Here is a 13,849-nt window from a genome sequence, read left to right on the forward strand (position 1 = left end):
AGAATTTGTTTTCCTATTTAAGCCAGTGGGTGTACACAAATAGTATATACAGTGCATTTGGAAAGTATTCAGACCCCTTTTTCCACATTTTGTTACATTACAGACTTGTTCTAAAATGTATACAATTATTTTTTATTCCTCATCTATCTACACACAATACCCCATAATGACAAAGTGAAAACAGGTGTTTAGAATTTTTTGCAAATTTATACAATTTTTGGACATGATTTGTAAAGGCACACACCTGTCTATATAAGGTCCCACAGTTGACAGTGCATGTCAGAGCAAAAAACCAAGTCATGAGGTCGAAGTAATTGGTCGAAGTTGAAGGTCCCCAAGAACTCAGTGGCCTACATCATTCTTAAATGGAAGAAGTTTGGAATCACCAACACGCTTCCTAAAGCAGGCCGCCTGGCCAAACTGAGCAATCGGGGGAGAAGGGCTTTGGTCGGGGAGGTGACCAAGAACCCGATGGTCACTCTGACATGGCTCCAGAGTTTCTCTGAGGAGATGGAACAATCTTTGAGAAGGACAACCATCTCTGTAGCACTCTACCAAACAGGCCTTTATGGTCAGACGGAAGCCATTCCTCAGTAAAAGGCACATGACAGCCCGCTTGTAGTTTGCCAAATGGCACCTGAAGGACAGACCATGAGAAACATGGTTCTCTGGTCTGATGACACCCAGTTTGAACTCTTTGGCCTGAATGCCAAGCTTCATGTCTGGAAGAAACCTGGCAACATCCCTACGGTGAAGCATGGTGGTGGCAGCATCATGCTTTGGGGATGTTTTTCAGCAGCAAGGACTGGGAGACTAGTCAGGATCAAGGGAAAGATGAACGGAACCAAGTACAGAGAAATGCTTGATGAAAACTTGCTCCAGAGCACTTAGGACCTCAGACTGGGGCAAAGGTTCATCTTCCAACAGGACAACAACACCAAGCACACAGCCAAGACAACGCAGGAGTGGCTTCGGGACAAGTCTCTGAATGTCCTTGAGTGGCCCAGCCAGAGCCCGACCTTGAACACGATCGAACATCTTTGGAGAGACCAGAAAATAGCTGTGCAGCGACATTTCCCATCCAACCTGACAGAGCTTGAGAGAAGAATGGGAGAAACTCACCAAATACAGGTGTGTTAAGCTTGTAGCGTCATACCCAAGAAGACACGAGGCTGTAATCGCTACCAAAGGGGCTTCAACAAAGTACTGAGTAAAGGGTCTGTAAAAGGTCAGTTATTTATTTAGAAGAAATTAGCAAAAATTCCTAAAAACCTGTTTAGAAATTGTGAAAAACCTGGAGGGTAGCCTCACGATATCTCAAAATATTGGCCACCATTAATTGGATATTTGAGTGCCGTAAAATGTAAAAAGTGAGCTATACCTGACAGGTTGAGTGGTTTAGGTTAATTGTCCCATCCTTTGTGGGATCTGCCTGTCAAGTAGCAGCTACCGGTAGAAACTTTGCACAGTTGGCTTACCATGGCGGTAAGTAGAAGTATGTACTTTTTTCTCCAACAGACATAGCTTACTTCGTTGGGTAGGCCTAACATTATTCCATTTTCAACATTGTTTTTAAATAGTGTTTAGTCACGATTGCTGCAGACAAACATGATAGGCTACATTGATTGACGGACCACGTCAAATTGGCTAGCTAGCTAATAACAGACCACGTCAATCAAGCTAACTTTCAGGGGATAAACTAGATGACTATATCTAAATATGGATTGATTTACGGTGATGACAGTAGTCCGAAGACAACTTTACCAGGACAATGTCAAGCTCTTTCCAAAAGCCTAATCTCTAATAAAGCAAGCTAAAAGACACATTGCTTCTGCTAGCGAGCTACAAATGAATAGCCAAACGGATCTGACCCTCGCGCATCTGAAAATACATGATCAATTGATGTTTACTATATAACTGATGATAGAGCTAAATGTGGAAGAATCAGAAATGTGTAGTTTTGACTACACTCTTCAAGAGGAGATATTACAACCAAATAGTTGTAATGAATCTTGAAAACAGCACGTAGTGGTCAATGGACTTAGTGTAGATGGGGGATCTCCAGCAGCCAAACTGAACTCTATTGTGACATTTTATTGATCATGCTTAGTGTATTTCAGTATGCACGTCGATGAGGTGCTGACTGACGTACCATGTCTGTGTGTTCATGGCGTGCTCCATGATCACGTGGCGGTAGATGCTCAGCACCCCCTTGCACACCTCCACCTGGTTGTCCAGTAGCTTGGCCACGTCTGGGCACGGCTCCAGCAGAAACACGTTGGCCGAGTTGGTCAGGAACACCTGGGGGTGGGGGGGGGGGGTAGAGCATGGAGATAAAACTACGGTCAAGGGTTGATGAGATACATCTGGACACGCACAACAACAACAAAAAACGTGTCAAAAAAATACAAAACGCGCTCGCACGCACATACCTGCAGGGTGGGCTGGATGCCAGCCTTGATGTCTCTGTTCTGTTCCTCAGTGAGACAGCCCCGGCTGATGGCACTGCTGAAGGAGTATGTTCTGCCCCAACTGGACGAGCGTTTGTGACCATGACTCTCCAACGCCTGCAGGAGGACACGACCGTCCATTCAGCGTGGCGAGTATGAAATTGAGTGTTCCGAGTTCATTTTAGTCTGCGCATCCACTAACTTGTGCTGTGTGTGTGTGTGTGTGTAGTTGTGTAATAATAATAATTAGGTTAGTGTTTATATTCGTGTTTTATACACGCGTAAAATGGAATGTGTTTTTTGTTTATCCCAATGTGCAGAAATGTGTTTTTTTGCAAAATTGGGGAGAGTAGGTCACAGGCAGGTTCAGCCATTATCAATGGCGATCCTTGGACCAATTAGGGGTAAGTGCCTTGCTCAAGGGCACATTGACAGATTGTTCACCTTGTCGGCTCGTGGATTTGAACAAGCAACCTTTACGTTTAATGGCCCAACGCTCTAACCACTAGGCTACCTTACACCCTGGGTGTGTTTGTCTGTGTATCACTGCCATTACCTGTGTGTGTGTGCTATCGGGCTCCGTGATGAGCAGCTGCTCTGGGTTCTCCTCCACCTCGGCCTGTCTGCTCTTCTCCGGCTCCGTCATGAAGCCTGGCTTCTCCTGCAGGATCCACTTCCTGTACACCTTGATCACCTTCCGGGTCGCTGATGCCTCACAGGAGGGCAACAGGAAGGCCTGGAGATATAGACAGATATTACACAGTATAGTGCAAGAGAAAATAGGATAATGGGCGTTGGATAATGAATAAAAGTATTTTCAGGATCCTAATAGGGTGTTTGCTAAATGACACGAAGCAGATGTGGTGGCTAAGGACATTTAACCTGAATTAACTTGAATTATTGAATTTGCTCCAGCTAAGAGGATCACTTTGATGTAGTGATAGTGTCTTTGCACTAGATGGCAGCACACAACAGATAAGATGGTTTCCTACTCAGCATCATGTTCCAAAGCTAGTGGGGAACCAAAGGAAATCAGCTTCACAACTAAAACTGCTCCTGCAGAGGAAAAGTCTAGTTTATACTCTCATTGAGTCATTTGGAAACACTGTCATCATCTCTCTGTGGGCTGTACCTGGTGAAAAACCTCATTGACGAAGTTGATGTTGTCCCGTGTGGAGAGTAGGATGGCGTGCACCATGTCGTAGACGCTGCGGTGCTCCTCGTCGATGCTGCACAGGCTGGAGTCGCTGGGGCGCCGGTCAGACAGCGTGCTACTGTTAGAGTGGCTCTTCTCTGGCTCCGTGGGGCCGTTGGGCTCCCCCTCGCTACCACGGTCTTTATCCTTCTCCTGACTGCTACTACCTGCAGTGACAGTCTGAACACACACACAGCAGCGGGTTGGACAGGGTACCAGTGAGAGGGTTTAGGGCTGGGTTCCAGTATAAATTATAAAGACCAAGACAAACATAGCATTAACTGTTGGTTGAATAAAATTATTCCAAGTCAACATTAAAATAAACCTCGCCTTGGAACTGACCGTTCAATCCTTTCTGCATTAAAGGGATACTTTATCTACTTCCCTAGAGTCAGATGAACTTGTGGATACCATTTGTATGACTCTGCGTCCAGTATGAAGTAAGTTAGAGGTCGTTTCGCGAGCCAATGCTAACTAGTTTTAGCGCAGTGACTGGAAGTCTATTGGCATCTACTAGCATGTTTGACATCGGATCTACCTGGATAAGTTTGGGGATGACCTCGTTAGTCCCGTTCTTGGCGCTGGGGGTGGCGGTGCTGACGTACTTCTTCTCCAGGAAGAAGGTGACCAGCCAGGTGATGAAGGCCACACGGGGAGCCAGGTACTGGTCTCTCGTACAGAACGTGCTCTCGTTGTTACGGGTCACCGGGACATACAGAGGCTTTGGTCTGTGGTGGGGGAGGTCTGGGGGAGGTAGGGAGAGGGAAGGATCAGAGACACAGAGAGGGAAACGAGGGTGATATATACACAGTGGGAGTTAGAGAAAGGATATTAACACAAGATCTAAACACGCTGCTCTTTTAGTCAACATCAGGTTCTTTTTGCGGTTACTGGCCATTATATGAAAATATTTAATTCCCACAAAGTAACTGACCTGAACAACCCTGATAATTACAGTGAACCACAGTCTCGTGGACCAGGTTAATGTTGCAAAGGATTTTAATTTCTATAATTCATGAAACCTCATTTAAACATGGGTTGAATACCTTTGAATTGACTGGCAATTAGCTAAAAATAGACATTCCCTCTCAGACAGAGTAGATCATTAGAACAGGGGAAATGGAGGAAAACATCAAGTTCATGACAAGATGTCTAAATTGCCTGGCCTCAGGAATCTGTGTGCATCGACTGTATTAATTAGCTTTTGGGTCAAGTTTTTGACTTGGCAAAGGCCTGTTGCTGCAATTATAAATTAGAACTTCTGACTTGCCTGGTTTAATAGAGGAGCATGATATTACACTTCCCCTCCAAAAAAAAAAACAACATTTATCCAAAGCTGCTTCTTAGGAGAGTAGCTAATACCCAATTTGCATGCCACTTTAAAAAAATAAAAATAAATGTAAAAAGCTACCAGGAGTGTGTTAGAGTCAAGCTGCACATTCAGAATCTCAAATGGAGTAATCCATTTGCAAATTGACCCACGGTGACATAACTGGATATAAAAAAAAAGACTGCTCATTGCTAAGGGAATTACAACCCTACATGCACGGCCTCACCCACACCCACACCTAAAAGCGGCTTGTAGAGGTTGGTGAGCTTGGTGAAGGAGGGGAAGAGGTGAGGAAGGTAGTACTTCTTGAACAGACTGAAGAGAAACCTGAAGCCGGTGTCCTGGTTGTCTTTGTTCTTCCACTCTAAACTGGACGCCTTTCAGACACAAAGAGGCAGACTGAGTCACAACACAGCCAGACAATAGGCCCCATACAAGCTTGGTACTGGACACATGACTTTGTTTTTACAGGAAAGAATGGCCTCATTTGATTAGATTATGCATTTTGAAGGTATTCGACCAGGGCCACAGAGTGATCCAGTGTTGTCTAGGAAGGACAATATCGTAGAAGGAGCCTCACCTGGACAACCATAAACTTGAGCAGGGTTTGGAGGATGTAGCAGGTCTGGTCGTCTGCCAGCTTCTCCCCTGGCACAGCTGGCACCAGCGGTGTAATCTCCTCAGGCACCACCTTGGCTGTTGAGCCAGAGAGAGAAACAGAGCGAAAGAGGGAATGAGGAGTGAAGACGGCCTTCATCTCACTCCAGCAGCCCATTTCATGAAATAATCAGTGTAGTTCCCCAGGACCCAGACAATCCCAGTCAGCTGCCCCAGCTCAAATTGCACAACTTCCAGATGGCACTGAAACAGGTCTGAACAGCAAACTGAGACACATTCAACTGTAAGGACAGGGGACCAGAAGATGGAGCACCTTGGGGTGTGCTGAGCGTGTGTTTGGTTTTACTATCCTTGCAGGGACAAAGAGTCCAGGATAGTAAAACAAGGAAAATTCCGGACAACTGGGTACATTTTGCCGGCCCCCTCAAGGAAAAAGGCTATTTTAGGCTTAGGTGTTAGGGTTATGGGTTAAGGAAAATAGGATTTTGGATGGAAATCAATCGCTTGGTCCCGACAACGATAGTAAAAACAAATGTGTGTGTGTGAGAGAGGATGAGGGGTCTCACCATCGGGCGGGTTGGAGAAAGGGTTGTAGATGATGGTATCCAGGGTGCAGGGTCCTCTGGTGGAGGGCACAGCAGGGAAGCCTGGCACCAGGCAGGCGAAGATGAGGAACTGCTCCTCTGCACAGTTATTCTGCAGGGCTTGCAGCCACAGCAGGAACAGACGAATTCCCTCACATCTGATCTGCATGCAGGAGGACAGAGGACAGGTTACTGTACACGGAACAGGATCCTTCACAGTCACGTGGGAGTAACATGTGCAAGTTTGTTAGAAAACGCTAAACAAGTCTCACCTTGAACGAGTTTCCAGTGTGCAAAAGCTTTTTCAGAATAGAACCTGCAACGGAAAGCGAGAAAGCATGAAGAACAGAGGACAAACCCTGACACCAACAAAAGAGATATGCCTTCCACCTGATGTGTACTAGAGATACAACACACTCCTCTCTGCACATAGTTACACTTAACACAGAGAGACAAGCACGTCGGTCTGTTCCATCAGTAAATATTGACCTTGGGGGTGGTGATAAACCAGTCAGGGAGGGAAGGCTGCTCATTCTCCTGATGAAAATGAACATCAATTGCCTGGCGTGCAGTTATGAAGCCAATCAGGTCTGCGGTAATCAAATGAGACATTGCTCTGATTGCTAAATGCCTGCTTCTCCACTCATCAGGTTAAATCAATGTGTTGGGAAAAAAATGAAGAATAAATTGCTTCCAATCTCAACTCCTGGGCTCCAAGAGATTGGAAATGAGACATAAGGAGAGACCGAGATACATTTTCCACCAGGTGACGGTCTGTAAATGCTTGTTTCTCTAGTGGAGGGGGCCCTAAAAAGACATCACTGAGCCCTGTCTTTCTGCATCTCACTATAAGTTCTACAGCTTATGGCGTTCCTTGTCCGTGTTGCTAATGAGTTTTGTCCTCTACCTACTTTGGGCAGCAGGGTCAATGATAGGCAACAGTTGTCTAGGTGAGGTGACTCCTTAAGGATGAGGCTAGGGAAGGAGGGACAGGTTTTAGCTGGTGTTTTGTGGACGAGGGAGCGTGTTTGGGGACTGCCGAGGGAAGATGAGCCTCCATAGTGGGAGCAATAAGCCCCAGGGGTTGATCCGCGGCGACGATCTCTGCCTCGTCGCTTTAGGGAAACGGCTGACAAACAGAAGATTATAATTGAGGTTATCGCTGCTTGCGAGGCTGAAACCGAGCGACGCATAATTCAATTACCAATTTGCATTTCAAATGAAGCTCTCATTTGCATTTTTCATTTACCTCTCCTTCCGCGACTAATTATTTTCTTCTCACACAAACTGTTAAAGAGGTTGTGCCGATAATCTATGCTTCCGTGGTTTATTTCGGTGGTTGTCGTAACACAGGAGGGGACAGACCTTTGACTAATGCACCCATGCGGAAGAATGCAAATATTACCACTGTAGGCCTATTCAAGGAGGGTAGAGTGAGTACCAACTTAGAAACAGCTGATTCACTGGACATACCTATACTGTGGAACTGCCATCGACTGTAGATTCGTTCTGGTAGAAGTTGCAGAATTTTCTGGAGAAGATGGGAAGGAACGTGTAAAATATTACCACAAATGCCTGAAGTGTCTTTCTCCGTACAGACAAATCAGAACACAGAGACAGAGCAGATAAACATGATCACAGATAGAGAGAGGACAGAATTATTTTTACTCGATAGGCTTTAAACAAGTCACATTTGCACACCACACACTAGACAGGGCCATGTTGCTAAGCTGCTCAGCCATACATCCTAAACAGAGCCCACTTTAAAAAAAGCATAGCAGCCTTGTCAGTCAACCAGTAGACACTGCTGTCCGTTCCTCCTCCTCCGTGTGTCTCTGGCCTGCTATAGGGGTGGCCCCGGTGACACGGGACAACGCTGGAAATGTCATCACCTCGCCGACCATGAAATGTACAACTCAATTAGAGCGTGTGACCTTTCAGCAGGCTATAATTACTCCTACACTGAGGGAGGGGTTAACTGGGTCCCTCTGGGGGGATAAAAAAAGAGACGGGGGGTGAGAAGAGAGGACACCACTGTGGAATGTGCAGTGTGTGGCGGCTGGTCCGGTAATGGCCAGTAGATTGTGGGTAATTGATGAACCACTTGGTAGAGCAACCCTACCCTGGCCTGCATGATAAAGCTCTGATCTGAGAGATAGATAGATAGATAGATAGATAGATAGATAGATAGATAGATAGATAGATAGATAGATAGATAGATAGATAGATAGATAGATAGATAGATAGATAGATAGATAGATAGATAGATAGATAGATAGATAGATAGATAGATAGATAGATAGATAGATAGATAGATAGATAGATAGATAGATAGATAGATAGATAGATAGATAGATAGATAGATAGATTAGATAGATAGATAGATAGATAGATAGATAGATAGATAGATAGATAGATAGATAGATAGATAGATAGATAGATAGATAGATAGATAGATAGATAGATAGATAGATAGATAGATAGATAGATAGATAGATAGATAGATAGATAGATAGATAGATAGATAGATAGATAGATAGATGATAGATAGATAGATAGATAGATGATAGATAGATAGATAGATAGATAGATAGATAGATAGATAGATAGATAGATAGATAGATAGATAGATAGATAGATAGATAGATAGATAGATAGATAGATAGATAGATAGATAGATAGATAGATAGATAGATAGATAGATAGATAGATAGATAGATAGATAGATAGATAGATAGATAGATAGATAGATAGATAGATAGATAGAGCAGATAGATAGATAGATAGATAGATAGATAGATAGATAGATAGATAGATAGATAGATAGATAGATAGATAGATAGATAGATAGATAGATAGATAGATAGATAGATAGATAGATAGATAGATAGATAGATAGATAGATAGATAGATAGATAGATAGATAGATAGATAGATAGATAGATAGATAGATAGATAGATAGATAGATAGATAGATAGATAGATAGGTAGATAGGTAGATAGATAGATAGATAGATAGATAGATAGATAGATAGATAGATAGATAGATAGATAGATAGATAGATAGATAGATAGATAGATAGATAGATAGATAGATAGATAGATAGATAGATAGATAGATAGATAGATAGATAGATAGATAGATAGATAGATAGATAGATAGATAGATAGATAGATAGATAGATAGATAGATAGATAGATAGATAGATAGATAGATAGATAGATAGATAGATAGATAGATAGATAGATAGATAGATAGATAGATAGATAGATAGATAGATAGATAGATAGATAGATAGATAGATAGATAGATAGATAGATAGATAGATAGATAGATAGAGAGAGAGAGATAGAGATAGAGATAGAGTCAGATAGAGAGAGGACTCTGAACATTAAGTCCTCACCAGCAGTAGCTATACATGCAAACTGAACTTGCAGTGAGTCTTGAGAAATAGAGACTGAAGGAAGAGTCCACACATGCAGAGCACGGAGAAAGAGCGAGAGAGACCAGATCCTGGATCAGTAGCCAAGAGGAGAGCAGCCATGTCACATTATGGCTTCCAAAACGCATCTCATGTTTCGAGTACAGCACATCTCGGTTTATCAACACCTCCCCCCGCTCTGTATTTCTCCCCTCCTCCACCTCTCCTCTCTCTCTCGTTGTGCATCTCTCCTCGTGTCTACACCACTCTCCGTCTAAATCCCTCTCCTTCTCAGTGATAGAAACAGAAATCTGACAGCCATCACTCCTGGTGTCCCTGTGTCCTGGTTGACTCCTCTCTGATCCAGAGCGTGACGATACATGTCCTTCTCTATTGCACCTTTCTATTGATCCCGGCTGGGATTAGACATGCCCAGCTCCCAGCACTGATGCTCTCCTTGGAGATGCAGACATTACTCTAGGTGGTAAAACAGTGGGGGGTAAGTCTAAGCCTGTGTGGTTTCCAGAGAGGGAGGGTGGTGTGTGTGTGTGTGTGTGTAACACCCACCCTTCGTCCAGGGGAAGGCAGGGAATGCAGAGCAGAAGCGGGGAGACTCCCCGCGGCTGTGGGAATGGCAGCCGCAACAATGGGACTTTACTGGCTGATATGAAGCACTGTGAGCCTGACAAAGGGGCTGAGCAGAGCGGGCTGACTGAGTTACTCTAATCTGGAGACGTACTCCAGGCATAAAGATGGGGTATTACGGAGGGACGCGTCCGACTCCAACCACATTTACATGATCCGTACTTAGGTTTCCAGCCACAGGGCGTACATGACACAGAATACACTTCTACCAGAGGTGTCCCACAAGGGCTTTCCAGTGCTCACAGACAGCCTCAGGGGAACTTTGAAGACTTTGTTTTTGTCATTGTACCCACTGATTTAAGCTTCACTTTGGTAGGATGTAACACCGCACCTGTAGAGTCTCTCTCATCCTTGTTTCGACGCAACAACGAGAAAAGTTGGTGAATAAGTCAACAGGATTCAGTGGAGTTTCAACTCATGTTAAGAGCGAGCGTACTTTCCAGAAAAACATGAGGAAACTTTTCTTAAACCAGCCATATATGAGCCAGAGACAGTTTCTATAGGGCAGTCAGTCACAGTGGAGTAGCGAGTGAATGGCATGGCAGGCATGTGACCATCACAGCCCAGAGAGCCACAGCAGGCGAATAGAGCAGGGTCACAGTTCACTGTCATTTAATTCAACTATCGCGTGAACCTGCATTGAAAATGTTGGAGTAACTCAAATGTGTAGGACAGTTCAGTAGATCACTAGGCCTTCACCACCTACAGTGGTGAAATAATATGTGACAGTAAAATGTCGGGTCATACAGTGGAAGACTGAAAATGTTTCCAGGCCAACCCCCACAGTGTAAACAGTGGATTACTCATTTACACTGAAACCAAATCACCAGCCGTTTGTAGAAGTAGATGGATGCTGAGCTCAAATGATGACAGCCGATAGACTATCAAATAGAAGTAGGCCTAATATGGATCTGATCAGATTGGTTAAGTAGCCTATCAAACGGAGTTCTTGCTTGCGCGATATCTACATTTGATCGTAACAAGCTTATCAGACATGCAATGTAGCACACATAACCAAAAAGGCATTCGTGAAACGGCTTCATACTACTCTCTGACCAGTAGGTGGCAGCAACAATACACTGTAGCTCTTCCTCAAGCTAATGATTACCAGTCCGATCAGTATTCACATATTCCACTGTTGTCAAAGTCAAAGCAAGCGGAATTCGCTGACCCTTACGTTTCATAGCAGGTCTTAAAAAAAACCTTTTAATGATCAGCTAGGATTTGTTTTTGACAGGGCCGGCGAGTTCAACCCACTGCCAGTGAGGCAGAGTAGGCAAATAAGGCAAACCCAGTGACGGTTGCCTAATAGATACCCAGAGGTTTAGACCATAATAGCAACCTACAAAATGAAGGCCTAGACTACTACTCGACAGCAATGCATCAAATGACAAATCTAAACTCTCTAGTGGTCAGGTGAAGGCTGACATTTATGCTATTTGGCAGACACCTTATCCAAAGTCACTTACAGTCAATGCGTGCATACCTATTTGACATATGGGTGGCCCCGGCGGGAATCGAACCCACGACCATTGACTTTGCAAGCGCCAACCAGAAGTCTCCTGCGGAAGATCTGACAATCCTAATCCAAACCGGAGGAGGAAAAACGCACAATGGCTCCATGTACATTCTCCTGAAGGATGTTGGCTAGTAGAAAACAAGCCAATAAAAAGCCATTGAGCTCTTTCACCCTTGATGCGGACGAAGGGGGAGATGAGGCCATTAACCCAGAGGAGAGGTATTGGACGGGCAGCCACAATACAGGTTGACATTATTTTATTCATGACCTACTTGGAACATTCACATTTACATACCCAGCATTTTAATGGGTCGGCTCTGCAGCGAGCAGTAAAACTGACATCAATCACGGCCAATCGTCTGCCCCCGTGAGCGACGGCAGAGACTAGCACAGTAAATCATGAGAGCTGTGTAAATCGAGCTCGTTCCTCTCCTCCATGTCCTCTTGCCTTCATAACATGATTACCGTCCTGTCTATACTACAGCACTGACTGGAGAGTAGGCTGGCCTGAGTCCCAAGGGTCTACACACAGACAACCACAGTGTTCAGTTGCTGGCTGATATCCACAAATAGTGGAGAAAAGTAACATCAATTTAGCTCTCACAGAGCTCTCCTTTTCTATCTGCTCTCCTTTACCCAAAGGCATATTTGTTGCATCAAATAAGGTATATTAAAAACCCTCTGAGCACCACCCTATTGAAGTGTATTCTGTGTATTCTGAACAGACTTTCCCAGTCTGTAGGTCAGAGCAGCCTTGAGCTCAGAGTGGTGAGTCAGGGGCTGGGTGACGGATGGCTGGGCTCAGAGTGGTGAGTCAGGGGCTGGGTGACGGATGGCTGGGCTCAGAGTGGTGAGTCGGGGGCTGGGTGACGGATGGCTGGGCTCAGAGTGGTGAGTCAGGGGCTGGGTGACGGATGGCTGGGCTCAGAGTGGTGAGTCAGGGGCTGGGTGACGGATGGCTGGGCTCAGAGTGGTGAGTCAGGGGCTGGGTGACGGATGGCTGGGTTCAGAGTGGTGAGTCAGGGGCTGGGTGAGTGGGGCTCAGAGTGGTGAGTCGGGGGCTGGGTGACGGATGGCTGGGCTCAGAGTGGTGAGTCGGGGGCTGGGTGACGGATGGCTGGGCTCAGAGTGGTGAGTCAGGGGCTAGGTGACTGATGGCTGGGTTCAGAGTGGTGAGTCGGGGGCTGGGTGACGGATGCTGTGCTCAGAGTGGTGAATCAGGGGCTGGGTGACTGATGGCTGGGTTCAGAGTGGTGAGTCGGGGGCTGGGTGACGGATGCTGTGCTCAGAGTGGTGAATCAGGGGCTGGGTGACGGATGTCTGGGCTCAGAGTGGTGAGTCGGGGGCTGGGTGACGGATGCTGTGCTCAGAGTGGTGAGTCGGGGGCTGGGTGACGGATGCTGTGCTCAGAGTGGTGAGTCAGGGACTGGGTGACGTATGCTGGGCTCAGAGTGGTGAGTCAGGGACTGGGTGACGTATGCTGGGCTCAGAGTGGTGAGTCAGGGACTGGGTGACGGATGCTGGGCTCAGAGTCAGGTCGCTGCCCGGATACTGGGGAAGCAGACACACACACACTTCACTCGGAGGTCCCCTGGTTACAGAACCACAGGGCCACAGCCAGTCTCAAAACCCCTAAACTAGTCAGAACCACAGCCAATCTCACAACTCCTAACCTGATCAGAATCACAGGCAGTACCACCCCCCCTAACATGGTCAGAACCACAGGGCCACAGCCAATCTTACAACCCCTAACATGGTCAGAACCACAGGGCCACAGCCTGTCTCAAAACCCCTAAACTGGTCAGAACCACATCATGTCTCACAACCCCTAACATGGTCAGAACCACAGCCAATCTCACAACCCCTAACCTGGTCAGAATCACAGGGCCACAGCCAATCGCACAACCCCAAGATCAACAAAACAGTCTTTTATCTATGATTGAAATGCACTATATTCAAACTTGTGTATTGAACACAAAAATAACTTACTTTTTATGTGTGCCTCTCACGAATTTCCAATGATGTCCTGTCCACTGACCCGTCACCTCTGCCATGAGGGAGGGTAAATAACCATGAGTCAGTGGGT

General features: G+C 45.5%; 1 protein-coding gene across 5 annotated transcripts in view; it reads right to left on the reverse strand.

Annotated features, from left to right (window-relative positions):
* The window catches only part of LOC135525985 (ral GTPase-activating protein subunit alpha-2-like), a 137,360-nt gene that overhangs the window by 84,657 nt on the left and 38,854 nt on the right, over nucleotides 1-13,849 (reverse strand). For all 5 annotated transcript variants that reach the window (XM_064953977.1, XM_064953975.1, XM_064953979.1 and 2 more), the window contains exons 4-13: nucleotides 7,651-7,708; nucleotides 6,450-6,493; nucleotides 6,160-6,340; nucleotides 5,556-5,671; nucleotides 5,214-5,352; nucleotides 4,184-4,389; nucleotides 3,583-3,825; nucleotides 3,007-3,186; nucleotides 2,433-2,567; nucleotides 2,153-2,301 (exon numbers count right to left, since the gene is read on the reverse strand). In XM_064953977.1, coding sequence (XP_064810049.1) covers nucleotides 2,153-2,301; nucleotides 2,433-2,567; nucleotides 3,007-3,186; nucleotides 3,583-3,825; nucleotides 4,184-4,389; nucleotides 5,214-5,352; nucleotides 5,556-5,671; nucleotides 6,160-6,340; nucleotides 6,450-6,493; nucleotides 7,651-7,708 — 1,451 coding nt within the window. The remainder of the gene's footprint in view (nucleotides 1-2,152; nucleotides 2,302-2,432; nucleotides 2,568-3,006; nucleotides 3,187-3,582; nucleotides 3,826-4,183; nucleotides 4,390-5,213; nucleotides 5,353-5,555; nucleotides 5,672-6,159; nucleotides 6,341-6,449; nucleotides 6,494-7,650; nucleotides 7,709-13,849) is intronic.

The sequence above is a fragment of the Oncorhynchus masou genome, chromosome 32 (assembly GCF_036934945.1).
Source record: "Oncorhynchus masou masou isolate Uvic2021 chromosome 32, UVic_Omas_1.1, whole genome shotgun sequence".
Classification (NCBI taxonomy): Eukaryota; Metazoa; Chordata; class Actinopteri; order Salmoniformes; family Salmonidae; genus Oncorhynchus; species Oncorhynchus masou.